General features: G+C 47.3%; 1 protein-coding gene across 1 annotated transcript; it reads left to right on the top strand.

Annotated features, from left to right (window-relative positions):
- The first annotated feature begins 2,963 nt into the window (after nt 1-2,963).
- Nucleotides 2,964-21,555, top strand: LOC138953154 (proton-associated sugar transporter A-like). The gene is made up of 4 exons (XM_070324952.1): nt 2,964-3,960; nt 16,972-17,846; nt 19,558-19,730; nt 20,395-21,555. The coding sequence occupies exons 1-4, from the start codon at nt 3,170-3,172 to the stop codon at nt 20,593-20,595; spliced, it is 2,040 nt and encodes a 679-aa protein (XP_070181053.1). The 5' UTR covers nt 2,964-3,169; the 3' UTR covers nt 20,596-21,555.
- The last annotated feature ends 1,465 nt before the right edge of the window (nt 21,556-23,020 follow it).

Genomic DNA, 23,020 nt, shown 5'->3' with positions numbered 1-23,020 from the left:
AAATAATAATAATAAATGTGGCAAAGTCATAAACATAATAAGCGTAGCATGTTATATAATTCATAATTAGTATAAATTTAAACAAGAAGAGCAAACGCTCGATCGAGTCACTTTCGCAGTTCTGAATATTATATGAGGCATCAGATGGACAGGAAGAAATTGCTATTCACAACACAATGAGTCACGTTCACACATAAAATTTGAGCCCGGTCACTTTTATAGTTTCCGAGAAAAGCCCAACGTTAAGTTGTGTGTTGCCGAACAGAAAAGGCTAGTTATCTCCCTTGTTTTTCTGATAACGTTCGTAAAAGGCTACAGATGTAAATACTTTGATGTAAAGAATAATCCTACAAAGTTTCAATCACATCCGATGAACTTTGTCAAAGATATAAAATGTCTAATTTTTCCTTTGACGCTGACCTGTGACCTTGAAAAAGGTCAAAGGTCAACGAAACCATCGTTAAAGTGTAGAGGTCATTGGAGGTCACGACTAAACAAAATATGAGCCCGATCGCTTTGATAGTTTCCGAGAAAAGTCCAACGTTAAGGTGGTGTCTACGGACGGCCGGCCGGACGGCCGGCCGGACAGACTAACACTGACCGATTACATAGAGTCACTTTTTCTCAAGTGACTCAAAAAATTAAACGGATGGACCACTTGTGAATTTTTCTGTATTTAATTTTTGCTGAATGTCTATCAAAACTTATTCATTCTAATTAGGCCTAACGGTTAACCCAACAGAGAAGGACTACCAAACACAAATGAAACTTCTGCGTAAGAAAACAAGCTAGTTATAAGCAAGAAACAACAAGTGGTCTATATTAGGCAACCTTCCCCTGCAGGCCTGGTCAGTCGGACTGTGTTGACATGGTCGTTGAGACGAAAAGGAACGCATCTTTAGAAATCAAACTATGCGTTGTTCGAGAATGGCAGGGTCTATGTGCGCGGCGAGGTACCGACTCGCCCCCACCCATCTAGCCCCCGCTTTTTAGTCGCCGACTTCACGGTTTACTTGCTTTCAAACTGTCAAGGGTGCCATCTCGCCCCCGCAAGCAGTGCCACCTCGCCCCCGTGTATTCCATGCGATGAAGTTTACGTGTCTCGTGCAAAACAGGTTATCAAAAATAACACGTTTACCTGAGTCTTACCTGAGTTTACCAAAACGACTGCGGCACTAAAACGACTGTGCTACCTGCTGTCTGCACGAAAACTGGCCAAACTCATTTAAAGATGAGCTCATGAGAGGGCAAAAAGACCTCTTGAATTATATCGATGGCGATCGGTGTGTTATGTGATCGTACCTTTAAACCAACAACAGTGATCATGTCTGTGAATATGTGTTTGTGAGGCAGCGTGGCAAATGCTTCTTCTCGTCACCTTGGACTTTTGCACTTTTAATTACCGTTACCTTTGTAACCTTTGTGTGTTTGTGAGGCAACGTTCAAATGCAGTCACCTGTTGACTTGGACATTATAATTGTTAACATTCCATTTACAGTGTATGTGTGTTCGTAACAAAAGCAAGGTATATAAATATTATGTCACCAACTGCACCAACATTCGCATTTCTAATTCCCTTTCAAGCAAGTATGTATATGTGTGGCAACGTCATAGAATGGCAAAGTCATAAGTTGTCTGTGTTCTGTACTGTACTGTAGGGGAGACCGGGGCTAGTCCACCTACTTTTATGCTTTTGGTAGAATAACTGGCGAGTTTGATGAACTAGAAGACTGATTTTTTATTTTACATCAAGACAAATGTGTAGCTGATATCAATGTGCAGCCAGTTTTTATGTGCGCATGAACATTTGTTGTACATACTGCTTTAAGTAGACCTACCCTAACGTAGGCGAACTTGCGCCAAGTCGGGGTAAGTCCGCCTACAGGGTGGGGCAAGTCCGCCGCTCTCATCCCATAGTAGGTACAAGACTAGTAGTGGGCAAGCTTTAGTGGGAAAGCTTTTTGAATTCCCTTCAATATTTAGGTTCAAAAATGCCAATGACAAAATACAAAAGAATGTAACACAAAATTACGTTAGGCTACTGCGCGCGTGTGTGTGTGTGTGTGTGTGTGTGTGTGTGTGTGTGTGTGTGTGTGTGTGTGTGTGTGTGTGTGCGCGCGTGCGTGCGTGCGCGTGCGAACGTGCGTGCGTGTGTATGTGTGTGCGTGCGTGTGTGCGTGCGCGTGCGTGCGTGCGTGTGTGTGCGTGCGTGCGTGCGTGCGTGCGTGCGACGGTGCGAGCGTGCGTGTGTGTGTGCGTGCGTGTGTGTGTGTGTGTGTGTGTGTGTGTGTGTGTGTGTGTGTGTGCGTGCGTGCGTGTGTGAAAAACAGAGACGAATCACCTCTCTTGCAAAACTCAAAATAATTGGAGGCGAGATGGGAGGGGACGAATTGCCTCTCTTACAAAACTCAAGATCATTGGAGGCGACTGAGATGGGAGGGGGCGAATTGCCTCTCTTGCAAAGCTCAAGATAATTGTGGGCGAAATGGGAGGGGGCGAATTGCCTCTCTTGCAAAGCTCAAGATCCTTGGGGGCGAGATGGGAGGAGGCGAATTGCCTCTTTTGCAAAGCTCAAGATCCTTGGGGGCGAAATGGGAGGGGGCGAATTGCCTCTCTTGCAAAACTCAAGATCCTTGGGGGCGAGATGGGAGGGGGCGAATTGCCTCTCTTGCAAAACTCAAGATCCTTGGGGGCGAAATGGGAGGGGGCGAATTGCCTCTCTTGCAAAACTCATGATAATTGGGGGCGAAATGGGAGGGGGCGAGTTCGGAAGGGGCGAGTAAGGACGTCACCATGTGCGCAGTTGACCCTGACCTTGTATGAATCATGTGAGGAGTACTTTAGCTGAGTCGTAAACAATCTGCAATTAATATTCTACACGCGTGCTTGCCCGCTTCTTCGCTTTGTATAAAAAGACTTCCCCTTGAGGATCACTTCAGATGGAGAAAGGGTGGACAAAAAAACTTTCAGAGGAAAAAGAAGTTCTGCTGTACATTACCACCAACGATTTACTGGTGTGAGCCAACAACTAAGTGAGATAGGGAGCACAGAAGAACAAAACAGTCCAGCAGTTTCACAGTTTGTACTGCTATGCAAAACCACTAAGAGGGACAACCAAAGTCAACGTTCACAAGCAGGTGCCACAAACAGCGACAACTTGAGAGTGAAAATGGCGCCAGAAGCGGACACCCACATCGAGATTAAAACATCCAGATCTCCACACTCCAAGGGAGGTAACAAAGGAGGTTCCCTACCTCTCTACCGCAAGCTTCTTCTAGCCGCCACGATGACAGGCAACGAAACGTGCGTGTCCTTTCAGCAGCTCTACGAGGTTCCCCTGCTGCAGATTCTAGGCGTTCCCGTAGCCCTCATCTCCCTGTATCCCATAGTCACCGGGCCCGTTGCCATGGTGATGCTGGCCGTCCTGGGTTACTGTAGCGACAAGGGGAGCAACCATCGTCAGAAGAAAGTTGGTGTGGTGGTGCTTAACACCATACTGACGTTGTGTGGCGTGTCGCTCGTCATCATGGCCAACGTCATGCTCTTGACAAGCGCGGGGAACACTGACGATCCTGTGAGTCTCGCTGACAAGAACGTCACCTTCGGACCGCTTGAAAATATTACAGTAGCATCTAGCCTGATAACACTTCCCGCAACTACAACGATTCCAACCGCAAACATGACCTCAGCAGAACCTCTTCAAACAGAAGCAGAAGAACCGGGCCTGTTTTCCCTGCCCACGACAGCCGTGCTCGGGGTCCTAGGTTTCTGCCTCATGGACGTAGGCTACGACGCTAATATAGGGTCAACCAGGTCTTGCATGCTGGCCTGTAGTCCAGCTGCTGACCACACGTCCATCTTTGTCCTTGCCCTTGTGATGGCGGCCGTTGGGGGCTGCATCAATTGCGGCCTCGGCCTCGTCGATCTGTCCCACGCTCTGGACTTTGGGAGCGGAGAGGGGTGAGTAATATGAGCAGGGCTGGGCCTACTGTGTCAGCGGGAGGTGCTTCCAAATAAGGCAAGGGTACAAGGGTCTGCCTGATGGGGGTTCTTGCGGGCAATTGTGGCATGACATTTAGCCTTTTAGATCTCTCCTTGAGAAATAAAACAGGTATACTTGCTTGGTAAGGGGGTGGGGGTCCCAAACCCAGCCACCCTCCCCTTCCATCCCACTAGATCCCGTCCCGGTGTTAGTCTATAGCCTATACCTCTCGCACGATTGCCAATAATGCCAAGGTTGGACACACAAGTACTAGACAGAGATTCGTTTGTAAAGAATTTCGTGAAAATAAATCACTAAGACAAAATGGTGTGTGATATGATCCCCCCCCCTCCCCCCCCCCCCCCCCCCCCCCACCCTCTCCAAATTGCACACATACACTCTTCAAACAAAGTTAAGGATCACTTTTTTACAAGCACGCCACACATAACAGACAAGACCGAATTCTTTCATTTTTTAAAAATTACAACCAAGGAGTAATGACAAACAAAGCAAAAATCGAACGCAGCAGCGACAATTTAGCTTAAGTGTGTCAAACGTGACAACCCTCGAAAATGGAATTCACAACAATGTGAATCAGTGTCAATAACGCGTGTACCCTCCGTTGTGTGCCAGGTATTCAACACATCGTTGGCGCATGGAGTAGATCAGGTTGCATATGAATGCTCTGGGAACTCCATTCCACTCCTGCTGGAGCCATTGCAGCAGTTGACCCAGATTGGCAGGAGGAGGGTGATGTTGCTGTACCCGACAACAAAGCTCGTCCCACATGTGCTCTATGGGGTTCAGGTCCGGGCTGTTGGCTGGCCACAGCATCCTGTTGACCCTGGTGTTTACAGCTGCAGAGCGATGGGGAGGTGCGTTGTCATCCTGAAGAATCGCACGAGGGCCGATCGCTTGGAGGGCTGGAACGACCAGGGGTTGCAAAATCTCATTCTGGTAGCGGACACCGGTCAAGTTGCCCACTACATGGTACAGAGGTGTCCTTAGACGTGGGCTGATCCCTCCCCAGACCATCACAGAGCTTCCGTCAAAACGCTGTCGTTCCAGAACAGCGCCTTCTGCGAAGTGCTCTCCGCGACGCCTCCACACTCGGATGCGACCATCAGCAGGTTCCAAGCAAAAGCGGGACTCATCTGTAAACAACACCTGAGCACTCTTCCAGTTGCGTGGAATCTCTGTTTTAGTCTGATGATGACAGAGGGAGCCACTGCAAGCCTCTGGGTCACTTGCCTGGCAGCAACACCGTCTTGTAGCCATCCTATTGCCTTTCCTCTATCCAAATCGCTCAGTTTTCTTCGTGGGGGCATGTTGCTACTGTGCATTATTGTGTCAGCTAGCGTGTCAACCTTTAAACACAAGCTGGTGAGCGATGTTCATAGCCAGGACCCTGTTGTAGCACGTGCATCACAACCTTTTGTCCTGGCATGCGTTCCGCAAATTTCATGGGGCTATAAAAAAAACCACCCTTTTTCTTCCAAACTGCAGAAGCTTTTGAGAAGTCCCACAAAGGGAAATAACTCTGCCTGCCAAACAAAATTCTAGGTCAAGACTCATTGTTCATTTGTTAATTCAAACACATTAATCTTTTAATTATTATGTCGATGTTTAATTTGTTGGCAATTTTTTAAAATGAGATCCGTTTTTTCAACCGATCCTTAACTTTTTTTGAAGAGTGTACGTTTTCCGGGTGAAATCGAGTCTTATTGTCAGGAATTACAGTGCAGGCCTAAGTATTGGGCCAGGGGAGGGACTGGTGTGCTAGGTTTGGCTATTTTCACCTGTTAGCGACATTTACTCCGCCCGGCCTTTCAAAACATCACACTCGGCCCGTGTCAGAATATCTGTACAGCCTTCATAGCTTCATGGTGAACAAATTAAATCAGTTCTGCAACTGCCATGTAGGCTAAACATCAGTGTAATCTAAATACAAAGTCACGTTAAAAAAAACAATATGCTTTGTCTCACGCCATTAGCGGAAAGAATGCTCAAATGATGACAGCAGTGAAAATAAGGACACAATGTGGTGTCATCAGAGGACGTTTACCTCATTTCGGAATTACGGTTTACACGGACTTCGCGGTAGATGTGAAACACATTCTCAGAACAGTCAAAGGTAAATAACTCATGCCAAGAAGCAAGAAGTAGCAGTAACGGAATTGCTTCCCCTCGACCAGTAGCATTCATCATTGTATCAAAAAATCCTGATTGTTTCTGTCGATCTATTTCTTTCTTTTGCATAAACGGATTGAAAAGGTTACAAGAAGAGGGATCTTTGTTTGAAAGGGAAGGGTTCATGTGCACATAGTAGATCAATTGGCGTAGTTCTTCCTGTTGATCTGTGTTAAAAATGTCACACTCAACATGATCAGTCTCCCTCAAACCTTCACCCGTACAAGGGTTTGTCAGAATAATGTACGTGCAACTGGCGTCGAGAGGAACAACAACAGGCTTACACTCGAGCAGAAATAAAACACGCTTTCACTCACCTGAATTCGTACAATGCATGGCTTGGCCGCTTCGCTTGCTTCCCAGTAAATCGTAACATCACACCTGACAGTCACGCGTGCACATCCTGACGTATCGACAGTTTGCAAAAGGCCAAACAAATTCTTTGACGACTCGAACATGTTAAACCTCGGCTAATCGTATAGTTCTATCGAAAAGCTTCCGAGCACAATTGCCTTTTGATCAAATGTTACCTCAACCGTAAGATCGAAGGTTTTGTTATATGTCACTAAAACTCTGTACGAGTATTGTACGAATATTGTCGTCTGCTACCTGTTGTTACAATGGCAACGACAGCCAAGGTAGAGCAGCCTGGGTACGGGTGAGTTGTGTTCCTTGGCTTGTTATTGTTTAAAAAAAATAGTTTTTTTTTGTTTGTTTGTTCTTCTTTGGCTGTCATTTTTTTATGAAAAGACAGCAGTGGTTTTTTTTATAAGTCGCAGAACCACTGCCCAACATGAACCTACGCCTATGCATTCATTAGACGAAATTGACACTTAGAAACCCTCTCCATTCTCTCTCTCTCCCCCCCTCTCTCTCTCTCTCTCTCTCTCTCTCCCCCCCCCCCCCCCCCCCCCCCCCCCTCTCTCTCTCTCACTCCTGTTCCTCGGATTGACCTGTGTCACGATCGGGTGACAGAGACCGAGAAAGCGTCACTCATTGGAGTGCCTGTTCTGGGTCAATGTATGATAGAAAGCGCCTGTGCGTGATATTGGACACAGCAGAGTTTTCGCTGACAGTGCTCTACGAGCACGGACGTTTTGAAACGCACGAGTTTCACAGTGCGGGTTTCTGCTATCATAGGGCTGTCGGTTTTTAGCTGACAGCGCACACGGGATTTTCACGGATTGAGTTTCTCGTGTCTTCTTTTTCCTGCTTGGGGAGGCAAAACTGTGTATAGCTGGACTGGTTTGGTGACAAGGTCAGTCACGTGTATTTGGCTAGGTGGTCTGTCAGAGACTCAAGGACGACACACTTGACACCCAGCGGCAGAAGGGGAAGGACCTAACACACAGTTACTAGAGTATGATGGTTTTTCACCGAGTATCATATTCGGCACTCTAGGGGAACTTCCACAAGTTATTCCTTTCCTCTGCCACGTATTTTGCTGAGGACAAGTCGTCACATTTCCTTCGTCGGCGATGGCTTTCGCATAAGGATTCGACAAGGGGTTCTGGACGTTTTGGGTCACTGTTGACGAACAGAGACTGTTCCAGGGAGGAGGCGGACTTTGCTTCCATTGAGAGTTACAATCATAGGCTTTTGAGGTAATAAATCATTATTTAACGCTGTTGATGAGTCTGTGTTGTGGAATGAAATACTCTCTGTTGTTCTTTCCAGGTTAGCGCATAATTTACTCTCTGTGACGCTAAAATACTAATCTGTATATGGTTTTTGCAGATAGGGAGAGAAGGACGGAAAATGGCTGTTTTGTTGTTGTAAAAAGTCCATTTTGTGCAGGCCCACGTGCTCGATGAGATATTTAAAGATGACATGTTTTAAGGTGGTGGGTGAGGGGTAGCTGACATGTTTAGTGCACCGATGCTTTCTGTTTGCAGCCTTCCTTCGATTCGTTCGATTCGTTTCGTTCGTTCGTTACGTTCCTGTAACATCTGCACGGCTGACTCTGGCGGGAACTGTTGAGGCTACGCTAACCAGGAGACCGGCTAACCAGGAGACCGGCTAACCAGCGGACCGGCTAACCAGCGAACCGGCTAACCAGCGGACCGGCTAACCAGCGAACCGACTAACCAGCATACCGGCTAAGCAGCAGCAGCAGAGATAAAGCTAAGTGCACCATGTCGTACGCACCCCGTTGACCACCGTTGTCTTTTCGTATCTATGATTTCATTGGAGTAGTGACAACGTGGGGTGTGAGACACCTGCACGAACTAGAGCTTTTCGAACAGAACATTCTCATTTAACTATATTTACACGGGTTCAGCGTGTTCCTATAATTTTCTACATACTACTGGCATTTTGTCAGTGAACACTGGTTTTTTACGTGTTGAGAACGTAAAAGGAACATATTTTGAGTGAAGGCTCGAGGGAGGTGGAGAGTTTATACATAAACAGGCGTCTGAAACTTATACTTTTGTTGACTCTATTTAATTGTATGCCTGCGAGAGTGGATCGTGGTGTGGTTAGTTAATTAGTAGTAATTAACCGGTTCATAATCACCTTGAGTGATATAGTGAAACGTGACACATGGGGGCCAAGCCGGGATTTACTCAGTTAATTTCCAACTGATAAAGACCCACCAATTAAGGATAACTAAGAGCAGATAATCTCGTCAGTGCTCGACTTATTTTCTGCTTGGTGCTACCCTTTTTTGTATAGTTTTGATCATATACCACACCTTAAGCGATTCACATCTTGCAGGAAATGTAAATTGTAATTTGTGAGTTATTGTATGCGCTAACTGTGATTACTTCCCTTTCCTTTGTTTGTGAATCTTTGTTGTTGTACGTTCAGAGTTTTCCGTTGCAGAGAGCTGAGCGGGGTTAACGGATTTGTTGTTCGTTTTACTCAGTTTTCTCTACATTGTTGTTTCGCATTCTGTAACAGGTTACATTTCTACCGTCTTGTTTTACTTGGATTTTTCTCCATATTTTGACTTTGTTGGAATTTTGGGGGGGAAGGGTCCGAGGACTTCTGTCCTAACCAAGGCTGTGGGAGACACTCTGTTTCACCGCAAAAAGCAGCCGATAAAGTAGGCCACGGCTGTGGGAAACACTTTGTTTCACCGCAAAAAGCAGCCATAAAGTAGGCTACGCGATTTGTTCTACACCGTTTGGATTTTTCTTCTGCATTTTCTGGTTGCTGGATTTTTGTATCCACCGCTTTCATCACCGCGTGTTCTAGCTATAGCTGCGTTAGACTTATTTTGGTAATAAAGCTTTGCTAAAACTAACCATGGCTACAGGGGGATCTCCTACGAGGAGAATAACTTTCGAGACTCCTGGGAGCGAGCAACCGACTGAGCGAGACGCACGCGTTAGAGCCCGAAGCGTTCTAAAACGCTTAGAAGTAGAACGGAAGGAAGAATTTGAGCGACTGACAAGAAAAGAAGAACGTGACCGACAGGACAAGAAGGACGAACTTGACAGACAAGAAAGGGAACGACAGGCAGAACGACAGGCTGAACGAGACAGACAGGAAAGGAAAGAAGAACGTGACAGACAGGAAAAGAAAGACGAACTTGACAGACAAGAAAGGGAACGACAGGCAGAACGAGACAGACAGGAAAGGAAAGACGAACTTGACAGACAAGAAAGAGAACGTGACAGACAAGAACGGAAAGAGAAGGAACAGGCGGATCGCGATCTCCAGCTAGAGCTAGCTAGGCTACAGGCCGAGAAGGGTACGCTTACTCAGGCTAGCGCGCCGACGTTTGTTGCCGACCGTACGAGACTGCCGACGTTCGACGATGACAAGGACGAGCTCGACGATTTTTTACGCCGGTTTGAGCGCATTGCATCTGACCAGAAGTGGGAAGAGGCCACGTGGGCTAGCCGCCTTAGCACCTGCTTGAAAGGACGCGCATTGCAGCTCTACAACGCTTTGGATGACGACGAGGCGAGAGACTATCAGGCACTTAAGAAGGCGTTACTCCAGCGCTTCAACCTGACTGCTGAAGCCTACCGACGACGTCTGCGAAACAGCAAGAGACTGAGCGGCGAGCTGAGTCATCAGTTTGTGGCACGCCTTAATCTCTACCTGCGGCGCTGGGTGGAGATGGCCGAAAAGGACTGGACCGTCAACGACCTTGCCGACCTCATAGTCATGGAACAACTGATGTCCAGCCTGCGACCTGAGGTGGTGACCTTCGTGCAGGAGCACCAGCCAAAGACTACTCAGGAAGCAGCCGACTGGATCAGAGTACACGAGGACGCCCAGGCGATCTCCGGCAAATCCTCAGGCTCACGGCCAGGAAAATCGGGAAATTCGGGTTCTTCAGGACCCAAGGACGGGAAGGACGATCAGGGACACAAGGGATCGAGTTCCAGATCTGACATCCAGTGTTACTACTGCAACAAGCGGGGCCACGTGAAGAAGGACTGCCACAAGAGACAGGCTGACCAGAAGGGCGTTCACTTTGTTGGCAGTGAGGAGTTCAGGGACGTCACGAGCTCATGCACCATCCCACAACTCTGCGTTCCGTGCTCCAGGAAACATTTCCAGCCCCACTGCAACGTCTACGTTAACGGAGTGAAGGGCGAGGGTCTGCGGGACACAGGAGCAGACATGATAGTGGTTCGGGCGAGTCTAGTTCCAGCTATGGCCTACACAGGAGACAGCATCAGGGTGAGAATGGCCGAGGCATCTCACGCTTACGACTTGAACACGGCAGTGATCAAGGTCGTAACCCCGTTGTTCACGGGGACCATTGTGGCCGTCGTCATGGACGATCCTCCATGCGACCTGCTCATTGGAAACCGGGTTCAGTTTGTGGACGGCGTCACCAGGGAGGTTCCCGTTTATCGGTCTCCCGACGTCATTTCAGTGCTCACGCGGGCACAGGCGGAGCGAGAGGACAAACCTCTCAAACCCCTACCTGCTGCACGAGCTGCCCTGGGGAACGTGACCCCCGCGCTTCTCGCGAAGGCTCAGGATTCTGACCCGACCTTAGCTACTCCTCGGGAGCACGCGAAGTCGGGGAAGGTGAAGCTGAGCGGGAAGCATGGGAGGTCAAGGTTCCTCAGGGACAAGAAGTTGCTCTACCGTGAGTTCAGCAACAAGGAAGGTGCATTCAAACAGGTTGTCGTGCCTCGCGAGTTTCGCGAGGGTGTCATGGCAACGGCACACGACTCGATTCTGGGAGGTCATCTTGGTACCAAGAAGACCACGGATCGTGTCTGGCGCCACTTTTACTGGCCAGGCATCTGCACGGATGTCCGACGTTTCTGTGCGTCCTGCGATAAGTGCCAGAAGGTGGTGGCCAAAGGAAGGGTGAGGAAGGTCCCCTTAGAGAAGATGCCGCTCATCGACGAACCCTTTCGTCGGGTGGCAGTGGACATCATCGGGCCCATCTTGCCTGCGTCTGAGGACGGAAACAGATACATTTTGACCATGGTGGACTACGCTACTCGATACCCAGAGGCGATCCCTCTGAAATCGATTGAAGCCACGCGAGTAGCTGAGGCTCTGGTTACTATGTGGTCCCGGCTGGGAATTCCATCAGAGGTACTCACCGACAGAGGCACGCAGTTCACGGGAGGAGTGATGGCGGAGGCAGCACGACTGCTATCACTGGAGCAGCACTTCACCACTCCTTACCATGCTCAGTGCAACGGACTGGTGGAAAGGTTCAATGGCACCTTGAAGACCATGCTGAGGAAACTAGCTCAGGAGAAGCCACGCACGTGGGACAGGTACATCCCAGCATTGCTTTTTGCATACCGCGAGGTTCCTCAGGAGAGCTTGGGCTTTTCCCCATTTGAGTTGTTGTACGGCAGACAGGTACGCGGTCCCATGGCTATCCTGCGTCAGGCTTGGACGGACGAAGAAGCCGACGAGGAGGTGCAGACGACAGCGACCTACATCGTAGAACTCAGGAACAGGATTGAAGAGACCTGCAAACTGGCTCAAGAGAACCTGGGAAGAGCAGCACAGCGTTACGCGCGAGGATTCGACCGCAAGGCACGGCCGCGCAGCTTCAAGATTGGAGAACGGGTGTTGCTACTTCTACCTGTCAAACACAACAAGCTACAACTGCAGTGGCAAGGACCTTTTGAGGTGACAGCGAAAGTGGGCCAAAACGACTACAGGATCGTCATGAACGGGAAAGCACGCCTGTACCACGCCAACCTGCTGCGCGCCTACATAGAGAGGACTGCCTACGGGGAAAAGGACAAAGTGACAGAAGCAGTTGCTGTCGTGATGGACGAGACAACGGAAGAACAGGGAGGAGGACGGGTACCAGTTTGTCCGCTGGAGGCTAGTGAGGATCTCACGGACGTGCACATCTCACCTGATCTTGGGGACGACCAGCAGGCGGACCTGCAAGAGATCCTGAAGGATGCAGCACGGGTCCTTACAGACATACCACTTCAGACGCATCTAGAGGAGTTTACCTTCGACTTGCTGGAGAAACAGCCAGTGAGGACGAAGCAGTATCCCATGCCTCATGCCCAGAAGGAGGTGGTCAGGAAGGAAATCGCCGACATGACGAAGTTGGGCGTCATCGAGCCAGCGAACTCTCCCTACAGTTCACCAATTGTGCTTGTGAAGAAGAAGGATGGACGCGTCAGGTTCTGTGTCGACTACCGGAAGCTGAACAAAATCACGGCGTTTGACGCGGAACCCATGCCTGACGTGGACTACCTCTTCAGTCACTTGGCCAAGGCCAAGTACTTTTCCAAACTGGACCTCACCAAGGGATACTGGCAAATCCCAGTTGCCGAGGAAGATCGCCCAAAGACTGCATTTACCACTCCATTCGGCCAGTTCCAGTGGACAGTCATGCCTTTTGGTCTACAGAATGCAGGTGCCGTTTTCACTCGCATGATGAGGAAACTTTTGGAACCATTGAAGCGCGAGGACATCAGCAGTTTCATCGACGATGTGCTGATCGCGACAGAGACATGGACTGAACATCTCGACGCCCTGCGCGACGTGTTCGGAAGGTTGAAGGACGGAAATCTGGGAGCTAAACCGTCCAAGTGCTACTTGGGATTTCGGGAATTGTCTTTCCTGGGTCATGTTGTCGGCGAGGGATTGCTCGTTCCAGAGGACGACAAGATCCAGAAGATTCGGGAGGCGGAGCCACCGCGCACGAAGAAAGAAGTCAGGTCTTTCCTGGGCCTAGCCAGCTTCTATAGACGCTTCATCCCGCACTTTGCCGAAATCGCTCTACCACTGACCAACCTTACCAAGAAACTACAACCGACCGTTGTAGTGTGGACTGAGGAATGTAGCTCCGCATTCAACACCCTGAAGAGGCGACTCACCAGTCAGCCTATTCTCCGACTACCAGACCTGAACAAGGACTTCGTGCTGAGGACAGACGCTTCAGGGAAGGGACTTGGGGCAGTGTTGCTTCAGGAGACAGAGGGGTTTTTGCACCCTGTTTGTTTCGCCAGCCGTAAGCTGACCTCGGCCGAGGCAGCGTATGCAACGGTTGAACGCGAGTGTCTCGCCATTGTCTGGGGCATCCAGAAGTTCGAAGCGTACCTGTACGGACGACCTTTCTGTCTGGAAACAGACCATCAACCTCTGCAATATCTTCAGGTTGCAAGGTTGGCAAACGCCAGACTTATGCGCTGGGCGTTGATTCTCCAACCGTACCAATTCACGGTACGCGTCATACCGGGCGCCAACAATGTTGGAGCTGACTTTCTCTCTCGGGCTGGAGAGGAGAACATGACTGTGAGCGAAACCGAGGTTTCGTCTTGAAGAGGGGAGGTGTGTCACGATCGGGTGACAGAGACCGAGAAAGCGTCACTCATTGGAGTGCCTGTTCTGGGTCAATGTATGATAGAAAGCGCCTGTGCGTGATATTGGACACAGCAGAGTTTTCGCTGACAGTGCTCTACGAGCACGGACGTTTTGAAACGCACGAGTTTCACAGTGCGGGTTTCTGCTATCATAGGGCTGTCGGTTTTTAGCTGACAGCGCACACGGGATTTTCACGGATTGAGTTTCTCGTGTCTTCTTTTTCCTGCTTGGGGAGGCAAAACTGTGTATAGCTGGACTGGTTTGGTGACAAGGTCAGTCACGTGTATTTGGCTAGGTGGTCTGTCAGAGACTCAAGGACGACACACTTGACACCCAGCGGCAGAAGGGGAAGGACCTAACACACAGTTACTAGAGTATGATGGTTTTTCACCGAGTATCATATTCGGCACTCTAGGGGAACTTCCACAAGTTATTCCTTTCCTCTGCCACGTATTTTGCTGAGGACAAGTCGTCACATTTCCTTCGTCGGCGATGGCTTTCGCATAAGGATTCGACAAGGGGTTCTGGACGTTTTGGGTCACTGTTGACGAACAGAGACTGTTCCAGGGAGGAGGCGGACTTTGCTTCCATTGAGAGTTACAATCATAGGCTTTTGAGGTAATAAATCATTATTTAACGCTGTTGATGAGTCTGTGTTGTGGAATGAAATACTCTCTGTTGTTCTTTCCAGGTTAGCGCATAATTTACTCTCTGTGACGCTAAAATACTAATCTGTATATGGTTTTTGCAGATAGGGAGAGAAGGACGGAAAATGGCTGTTTTGTTGTTGTAAAAAGTCCATTTTGTGCAGGCCCACGTGCTCGATGAGATATTTAAAGATGACATGTTTTAAGGTGGTGGGTGAGGGGTAGCTGACATGTTTAGTGCACCGATGCTTTCTGTTTGCAGCCTTCCTTCGATTCGTTCGATTCGTTTCGTTCGTTCGTTACGTTCCTGTAACATCTGCACGGCTGACTCTGGCGGGAACTGTTGAGGCTACGCTAACCAGGAGACCGGCTAACCAGGAGACCGGCTAACCAGCGGACCGGCTAACCAGCGAACCGGCTAACCAGCGGACCGGCTAACCAGCGAACCGACTAACCAGCATACCGGCTAAGCAGCAGCAGCAGAGATAAAGCTAAGTGCACCATGTCGTACGCACCCCGTTGACCACCGTTGTCTTTTCGTATCTATGATTTCATTGGAGTAGTGACAACGTGGGGTGTGAGACACCTGCACGAACTAGAGCTTTTCGAACAGAACATTCTCGTTTAACTATATTTACACGGGTTCAGCGTGTTCCTATAATTTTCTACATACTACTGGCATTTTGTCAGTGAACACTGGTTTTTTACGTGTTGAGAACGTAAAAAGAACATATTTTGAGTGAAGGCTCGAGGGAGGTGGAGAGTTTATACATAAACAGGCGTCTGAAACTTATACTTTTGTTGACTCTATTTAATTGTATGCCTGCGAGAGTGGATCGTGGTGTGGTTAGTTAATTAGTAGTAATTAACCGGTTCATAATCACCTTGAGTGATATAGTGAAACGTGACAACCTGTTTAAGTCCAGTTTAGTGTATTCAGGTAGCAGTCTCCAGGGCCGGACCAAATGAGTTGTAAGAGGGGGGGGGTTCCTCCTTTTTTGGGGGGGCAAATCAGCGAACTAGGGGGGTCCGGGGGCATGCTCCCCCGGAAAATTTTTGAAAAACGCTTAAAATCTGTGCAATCTGGTGCATTCTGGGCCTTGTTTTGAGGGTTAAGAGCAGCATTGTTTTGGTGCTAAAACTAGTAAAAGTCAAAGCAAGGTACATGCTTTTTCCAGGGGTGGGGTTCCGGAACCCCTGGAACCACCCCCCCCCCCCTGGGTCCGGCCCTGGTCTCTGGAACTCTCTTCTAACATTCCTGATAGTTTTAAGAGCAGATATTTGTCTTATGTAATGAAGTCAAAGTAAATGATATTTGTCTTAAATGGTATTCATTTTTTGTATTAAACATGCCCCTCTCCTCTTTATTGGTATAATGTACACAAACCCTTTTCGGATGAAGGGACTTAAAAACCAACCACTATTTAGTCTTGCTTGTTTGATTGATTTTCTTTAAAATGTAATGTATGGATTAGAGCATGATGTTGAGAAAGTGCAAGCTGCACTATACCACTTAATTCACATCAATTAACTCGCAATTTACCTCAATGCAATGCATTTTGTGTACATATGTATAACTAGATGATTACCCACTTCGCCGGGTACCGGCTTCGCCGGGAAGAAGTAGAGCCGAATACCAGGCTGCGCCTGGGAAAGGAGATAAACGCGCAAAACACTGGAGACCTTCTAAAAATAGTAACGTGCAGTGACCTTCTAATAACGTAGTAACGGGAATATGGATTGACGCCACACGGAGGAAGGGAGATAATCGCGGCTGAAAACACTGGAGAAGATAAGGAAGAGTTACTGGTAGTGGATCCCGACAACAAAACAAAAAAAATCGGTTCAGCGCGCACAGCGCTGCGCGCTGAGAGCACGTGTTGAAATATCTCATCGATGAGGTTGTGTCCGGGGTGTAGCTGAATACGGTGTCCAAATATGAAAAAGATCCACGGAGAACTTTGGCCGTGCATCGCGAACAGACAGACAGACAGACAGACAGACAGACAGACACTAGTCGTATATATATATAGATGTGTTTTCACTTTAGTTTTCTGTTAAAATGTAGAATTTTAGTTTTTCTATTTTCTATTTTTTATCTTGTATTTTTATTTCATTTTTGTAGTTAGTCCCTCTTTAGGGCGAGGGCTTGATGTAAAAAAGCAGACCACTGCTTAATCTACTACCCTCGTTAAATAAAGAATTGTCATTGTCATTGTCATTGTCATTGTCTCTCTCTCTCTCTCTCTCTCTCTCTCTCTCTCTCTCTCTCTCTCTCTCTCTCTCTCTCTCTCTCTGTCTCTCTCTCTCTCTTTCTCTTTAGCACCAGTGGTATTAGAGACGACTGTCTCACACATCGTGTGTTACCATCTGCAGATCTCTGGTGGTGCAGACGACAGTTCAGCTGATGGTGGCCTTCCTCCTGTTGGTGACCTGTCTCACTACCACCGTCATCAACGCCTTCATCAACATCAGGAACCTCAACAACGACCCACAGTTCCAGCCACTCCGCAACGATGACGACGATGCTGTTGCCAAGGAAGAGAAAAGCTACGGAACTTTTGACACTGATTGGAAACAAGAGAGCGACATTGACGATCAAAACAGTTCTTATGTTACGAGCGACGAAAGTATACTTCCGCCTCTTCCGAGCGAAATGGAGTCCAGCATCGCTGTCAACACTTTAGACGTGACTTCCAAGGGAGGTAACTCATCAACCGCCAGACCTTCTAGAAACTTCTTCAGGGACAACGAACTCGTCAGATCCTCTAATTTTACTGATCTGTTCGTAACTGAAGAGCAAGGTCCTTCTAGAATATCCTCCAGTCAAGTTTCTACCACAGACAAAAACCCACTCCTGCAAGAACTGTACAGATCGACTGAATCCACCATTTCTTACTTATCTCGAGAGCAGGGGGGAGGTCCAAGCTTCATAACCCGCCCGGCTCCTCCTCAAAAACCCGTCCTCACTGACAGTGGCAAATGGTGCGGGGTGAACAAACACAAGTTCAACCTGATACTGGCTGCTTGCATCGCCTACCTGGGCGCGTCTGTCCTCTTTTCCTACAACATGTACGTGTCGGACTTTCTGGGCAAGGTAGTGAATGGGGGCGACTCTTCAGCACCAGAGGGCAGTGCAGAACGAAAGGCTTACGAAGAGGGCGTGAGTTCCGCTGCTGGGGGACTGTTGGTGTACAACTGCAGCTACATGGTGTCGGGAGCCGTGCAGAGCAAGCTGTTGGGATTCCTTGGTAAGTGTGGCATTTCAACGTTCTTTAGGTGTAGGTTAGTAACATCAAAAATTCATTGTAACAACTTTTCTTTTGTGTCTTTCAGGCATTCTTACCCAGCGGCGATCCGGCTACTGTGTACTATGATAATCCTCTCTGACACTCGCTTTGGAATTTCTCTGACACTCGTTTGTACGTCGTACCTGTTTACTTCAATTTTCTTCTAATTATTCAGGGCTGGATCTAGGGATGGGGGAAGGGGGGGGGCTCCAGTGTTCCGGAAGCCCTCCCCCCCCCCTGCCTCAACCCGGAAAATGTGCGTTTCTTTCCCCAAGAGAGACCCAAATCCTTACCCTTTCAAATGCTATATTTCTACAGCACACACCTGGCTAGCCCCTATACCTCTCCTGCTTCATTTTGGCAGTCCCTGCCTCTCATACCTTAGGGGGGCTGCCTACTTATGAAATAGTGCTCAGAAAATTCGTATACATAACCTCTATAAAACATTGCACACTTCTTTGTACTGTACATTTCTTGCTGCATTCCCTTCAAACAATGCATATATCTTCTATTTTCCGGATTTTAAACAGAATGCACAACCCTTTTAGTATAGGATTTTTACACCCCCGGTATAGGGGTGTGTATAGGATTCGGTCGATGTGTTTGTTTGTTTGTGTGTTTGTGTTCGCATATATAGATCTCAAGAATGAACGGACCGATCGTCACCAAACTTGGTGAACAGGTTCTATACATTCCTGAGACGGTCCTTACAAAAATTGGGACCAGTCAAACACACGGTTAGGGAGTTATTGGTGGATTAAGATTCTACAAGGACTTATAGAGGGACATATTAATGGTCAAAGGGAAATAACCTTCTCAGTTGGTGGCAGTGAGAATGGTAAGGACGGGGGTGTTTTTCCTACCTCGGAGGAATTTCTTGTTTTTTTTTATCCTTTTCTGTTTGTGTGTTTGCAAAATACTGAAGTGGTTACAAAGTCTCGAAACTCACCTGTGACCTTGTGTGAAGGTCAAGGTCATGGAATGCTGACCAGTACATTTTGTTGACAGCGTAGGCTCTAAGTATGCGAAATATGAAAGCTCTACTTGCTTTAATCTCTGAAATGTATTGATGTCTATGAATGTGGGGAATGCAAAATGACGACCGCGAAATTTAGGGGGTAGGGTTGGGAAACTGCCTGCAGTTTCATTTTTTGACACGGGACTTGATATTCACATTTTAACCATTGCTCGAGAAATGAGTGAGCTACAACATATCAAATTGTAAGGAATTCCGAATATCTGAGGCATTTTTTTTTTACTTCTCTATATGAAGACAAATGTAGTTGCGCTAAGTAAAATAAATTAAAAAAGACGGTATAAAAAAATTACCAAAGTGCTTTGAAATGTAATTTCTTGCTATGTTCTAACAGGTTAAACATTCACTCTCCCCCACAATTATCTAGCAAGTGGCTACCACATTCGTACTGTCGAATATTAGCCGTTATCTTTATGTACCCATTTTCACAAAATCAGAAGACACCTGGTTATTTTTAAAAAATCACAAAAAATCAAAAGTGCATGTGACTAGAACAGTTCTCTGCAGACATGAAATGTAGACAGAATGTTCTTTCTCCCACAAAAGTCATACAAACTTGGAATAACTTTGACCATAACTAGGCAGTGCCCTTAGGGTCAGTCCTGTGATTCGTGTTTTCTGGTGCCACTTCTGCAGGTCTGAAGGTTGACTTCTGCTTGGCTCAGGCGTTGATGGGTGGTGCCGTATTGGCGATGGTTCTGTCCCAGCAGCTGCCCGTGTTCTACGTGGCCTGTGTTCTCTACGGCTTCCAGCGCTCCGCCCTCTACACCGTGCCCTTCATCATCGCTGAACACTACATCGAGGAAAAGGTACTACGAGGAACCAGTGAGGTGGTGGTAGTGTCGGTGGTTGTGGTGGTGTCGATGGTGGTGGTGGTAGTGGTGGTGGTATTTGTGACATGATGATGTAGATGACGATGACGACGACGACAACGACGACGACGGCGGCGACGACGACGACGACGATGATGACGACGACGATGATGATGATGATCAAGCGATTAGATCAACTAGAATCAATGATGGTTTTGAGCGAAGTTTGTCAGCTTTTCACAATGTCAGATCAAGGCTGTGACGAAGGTTTTGATTTCTCTTTGACTTTTGTTTTCCCACAAGTGTGTCTCAGTACAATTAGTTTTTTTGTCTACAGGCCATACCGCTTTGTGGAACAAAATGGCCAAGTAAAGCAACTCAGAAATACTGCTGCTGAAATGTTGCCGATGTGGCGGCGGGACTGAGGAAAATGGAAATGGATAAAGACCGTCCAACCATTATTTTGCCATTCGATTCAATAGACTTATGTCCATTCAAAATACGCTATTCCTTCTTTCCATTTATTTCGATTATCAGTCTGGTTTTTTTATTCTATCAATTACTTTTTGTGCCAATAGAACATGTTCGAATCATGTTTATGTAAAATGAAAATGCATATTGATTTTATTTTGTATTTGTAAGATCTTATCTTATCTTTCAGGGTCTTGGTAAGAAAGGTGACTCAGCGGTGGGGCGGGTGATGGGGGCGGTGAGTTGTATGATTCCCTTCAACTTCTGTACTGTCTTCCTGCTCAGTGGGCCTCTCATCTCGCTCACGTCATACGAGAGCGCGCCTCTTCTCGTGGCCTCTGTGGCCGCCTTTCTGGCCTCTCTCATCTTTACACTCTACAGACAGGGCTGACTCCATGTAACAATGTGGACAGGGCTGATGCACCTCTGTGGACACGGTTGGAACAACTCTGTGAACAGGGCTGGTGTAACACTGTGAACATCTCATTTCTCTCACGTCCAACGAGAGCGCGTCGCTTCTCGAGGCCTCTGTGACAATCTTTCTGGCCTCTCTCATCTTTACACTCTACAGCCAGGGCTGACTCCACTGTTGCGATGCGGGTTGATATAACGCTGTGGACAGTGCTGATACGAAATATATAACTCTGTTGGTGTACAGACAGGGCTGATATTACTGTTGCGATGGTTGATATAGCGGCTGTGGACAGGGCTGATACGAAATATATAACTCTGACAGTTGGTGTACAGACAGGGCTGATATTACTGTTGCGATGGTTGATATAACTATGTGGACAGGGCTGATACGAATATAACTCTGCTGGTGGGCGCAGCGGAATCAGTGACTGATTGAATGTATTACAAGTTTCTGTGCTGTATTTTCAAGAACTGCAATCAAATATGTAGTTTCAAACATGGACTTAACACACGTTTGTCCCGGCTGCAACAATTGTCACAATAAGTAATCCACAGCTCAGTGAACGCGTGGCCTCCCAGACCCCCATCCACATCTGTTGGTCGTCATTACTGTGCACCACCCTACGTACAATGTGTCTGAAAACACCTCCGCGCCGAGGTTTTTTTTGCGGCCAGCGCAGTAAAGATACAGAGGGAAACTTTTCTCGGCTCGCGCGGCAGCAAGCAGTATAATCTCTATACTGGCATGCTTAATGTTGCACGTACTGTTCTCATTACTGAACAAGTCACGTGCACGACACACACCTGCATTATTACTGTCATTGTAGTGCTACCATTTGTTACGTTTCGTCTATGAGAGAGAGAGAGAGAGAGAGAGAGAGAGAGAGAGAGAGAGAGAGAGAGAGAGAGAGAGAGAGAGAGAGAGAGAGAGAGAGGGGGGGGGGGAGAGAGAGAATTGAATTGGGTTGAATTTATTTTTATCGAGGGTGACAGAATAAGCAATCTATACATGCTTTTTTAAATCCGGCTCTCGCCCATTGAGGGGTAACACAATAACAAGAAGAAATAGAAGTGAAGTTAACTACAGTACAAATTACATAACATGTCGAGCAATCAATAAGACATTTTAAGATGCATTTTGATTCTTTAGCTATGCTTGACATTTATTTTTAACAAAGACATATTTATTTGTATAAAAAATATGTCCTTGGTGCATTATATAGGATTATGTTTTTCAATACAATCAGAAAGTACAGTGATATTTTGCCAGCTGCTTGATAATATTTCTTACACGTTTTGAAAGAGAAACTGCATGTAATGTTCCTTGAATGATGTTTCAAGGATTTAAAATTTAATCATATCAGAGAGAGATTCAGATTCAGATTCAGATTCAAAACTTTAATACAAAGGGATAAAGGTTTTAGGCGATGCCTAATCTTCCAACCTGTCCATTTTAGACATACATGACATTATACATTTTTTTTTCTCTTGTTGACGTTTCTGTAACGAGTACTTTTTTTCCATGGATGAGTTGTTAGCCCTTCGCACAACCCCCAACCTGGAGGGCCAGGGTGTATACTTAGTCTGGCCCCATTCACCTCAGACCTGTCCGGCGTGGTTACACCTGCCAGGAGCACTATGAAGGCTCCGGCCGGCATAGCTCTTTGGATCACCAGGGCATGCAAGCTGCTACGCCACGGCAAGGCATATACACCAGTAGCTGCATTATACATTACATTTATATATTTATATAACATGTTTTAAACAGCCAAAGGAATAACTAATTAACTAAGAATTTGTAATCAGGTTAAAACTAACAAAAACACTAGCTATAATAACGTGGTTCATGGATTAATAAAATGATGATTAAGATGTGATGCAGTAACAGTTATGATTCGAATTCCATAAGGGGTGCGTGGGTTTTTCGAGCTTCGGTCGGCTCCTTCCCAGAATGGAAGTGGTAAAGTTCCAATGGGAAGGCTGGGATCACACAGCCGAGTGTCATTCACTTCACGAATGCGATTGACTCAGAAAGCGCGAAAATAAAAAAAACTTGTCTCGATTCTTGTGACCCTTCCTGCTCAGGGCTCTCAAGGTGACCTTGTCCCAGAGAGAGAGAGAGAGAGAGAGAGAGAGAGAGAGAGAGAGAGAGAGAGAGAGAGAGAGAGAGAGAGAGAGAGAGAGAGAGAGAGAGAGAGAGAGGGAGGGAGAGGGAGGGAGAGAGAGAGAGAGAGAGAGAGAGAGAGAGAGAGAGAGAGAGAGAGGAGGTATTACACACCGGTACGACCGAAGAGAAGTTAAAAATAAATTCCTGTTGTGCAGCGGGATAAAGTATTCCCTCATACCTCGGAGATATACCTTCACTCGCTCGCAGCGACGTCACGTGACATTTTAGATGGTGG

This window comes from Littorina saxatilis, linkage group LG17, assembly GCF_037325665.1.
Source record: "Littorina saxatilis isolate snail1 linkage group LG17, US_GU_Lsax_2.0, whole genome shotgun sequence".
In the NCBI taxonomy this organism is placed as follows: Eukaryota; Metazoa; Mollusca; class Gastropoda; order Littorinimorpha; family Littorinidae; genus Littorina; species Littorina saxatilis.
This window is presented reverse-complemented; position numbering and strand designations above follow the sequence as displayed.

Excerpts from the sequence above, each read along its gene's own strand:
- LOC138953154 (XM_070324952.1), top strand. The coding sequence starts at position 3,170 with ATGGCGCCAGAAGCGGACACCCACATCGAGATTAAAACATCCAGATCT. Across the intron at positions 3,961-16,971 it reads GACTTTGGGAGCGGAGAGGG|ATCTCTGGTGGTGCAGACGA; the intron begins GTGAGTAATATG and ends TACCATCTGCAG. Across the intron at positions 17,847-19,557 it reads CAAGCTGTTGGGATTCCTTG|GTCTGAAGGTTGACTTCTGC; the intron begins GTAAGTGTGGCA and ends CCACTTCTGCAG.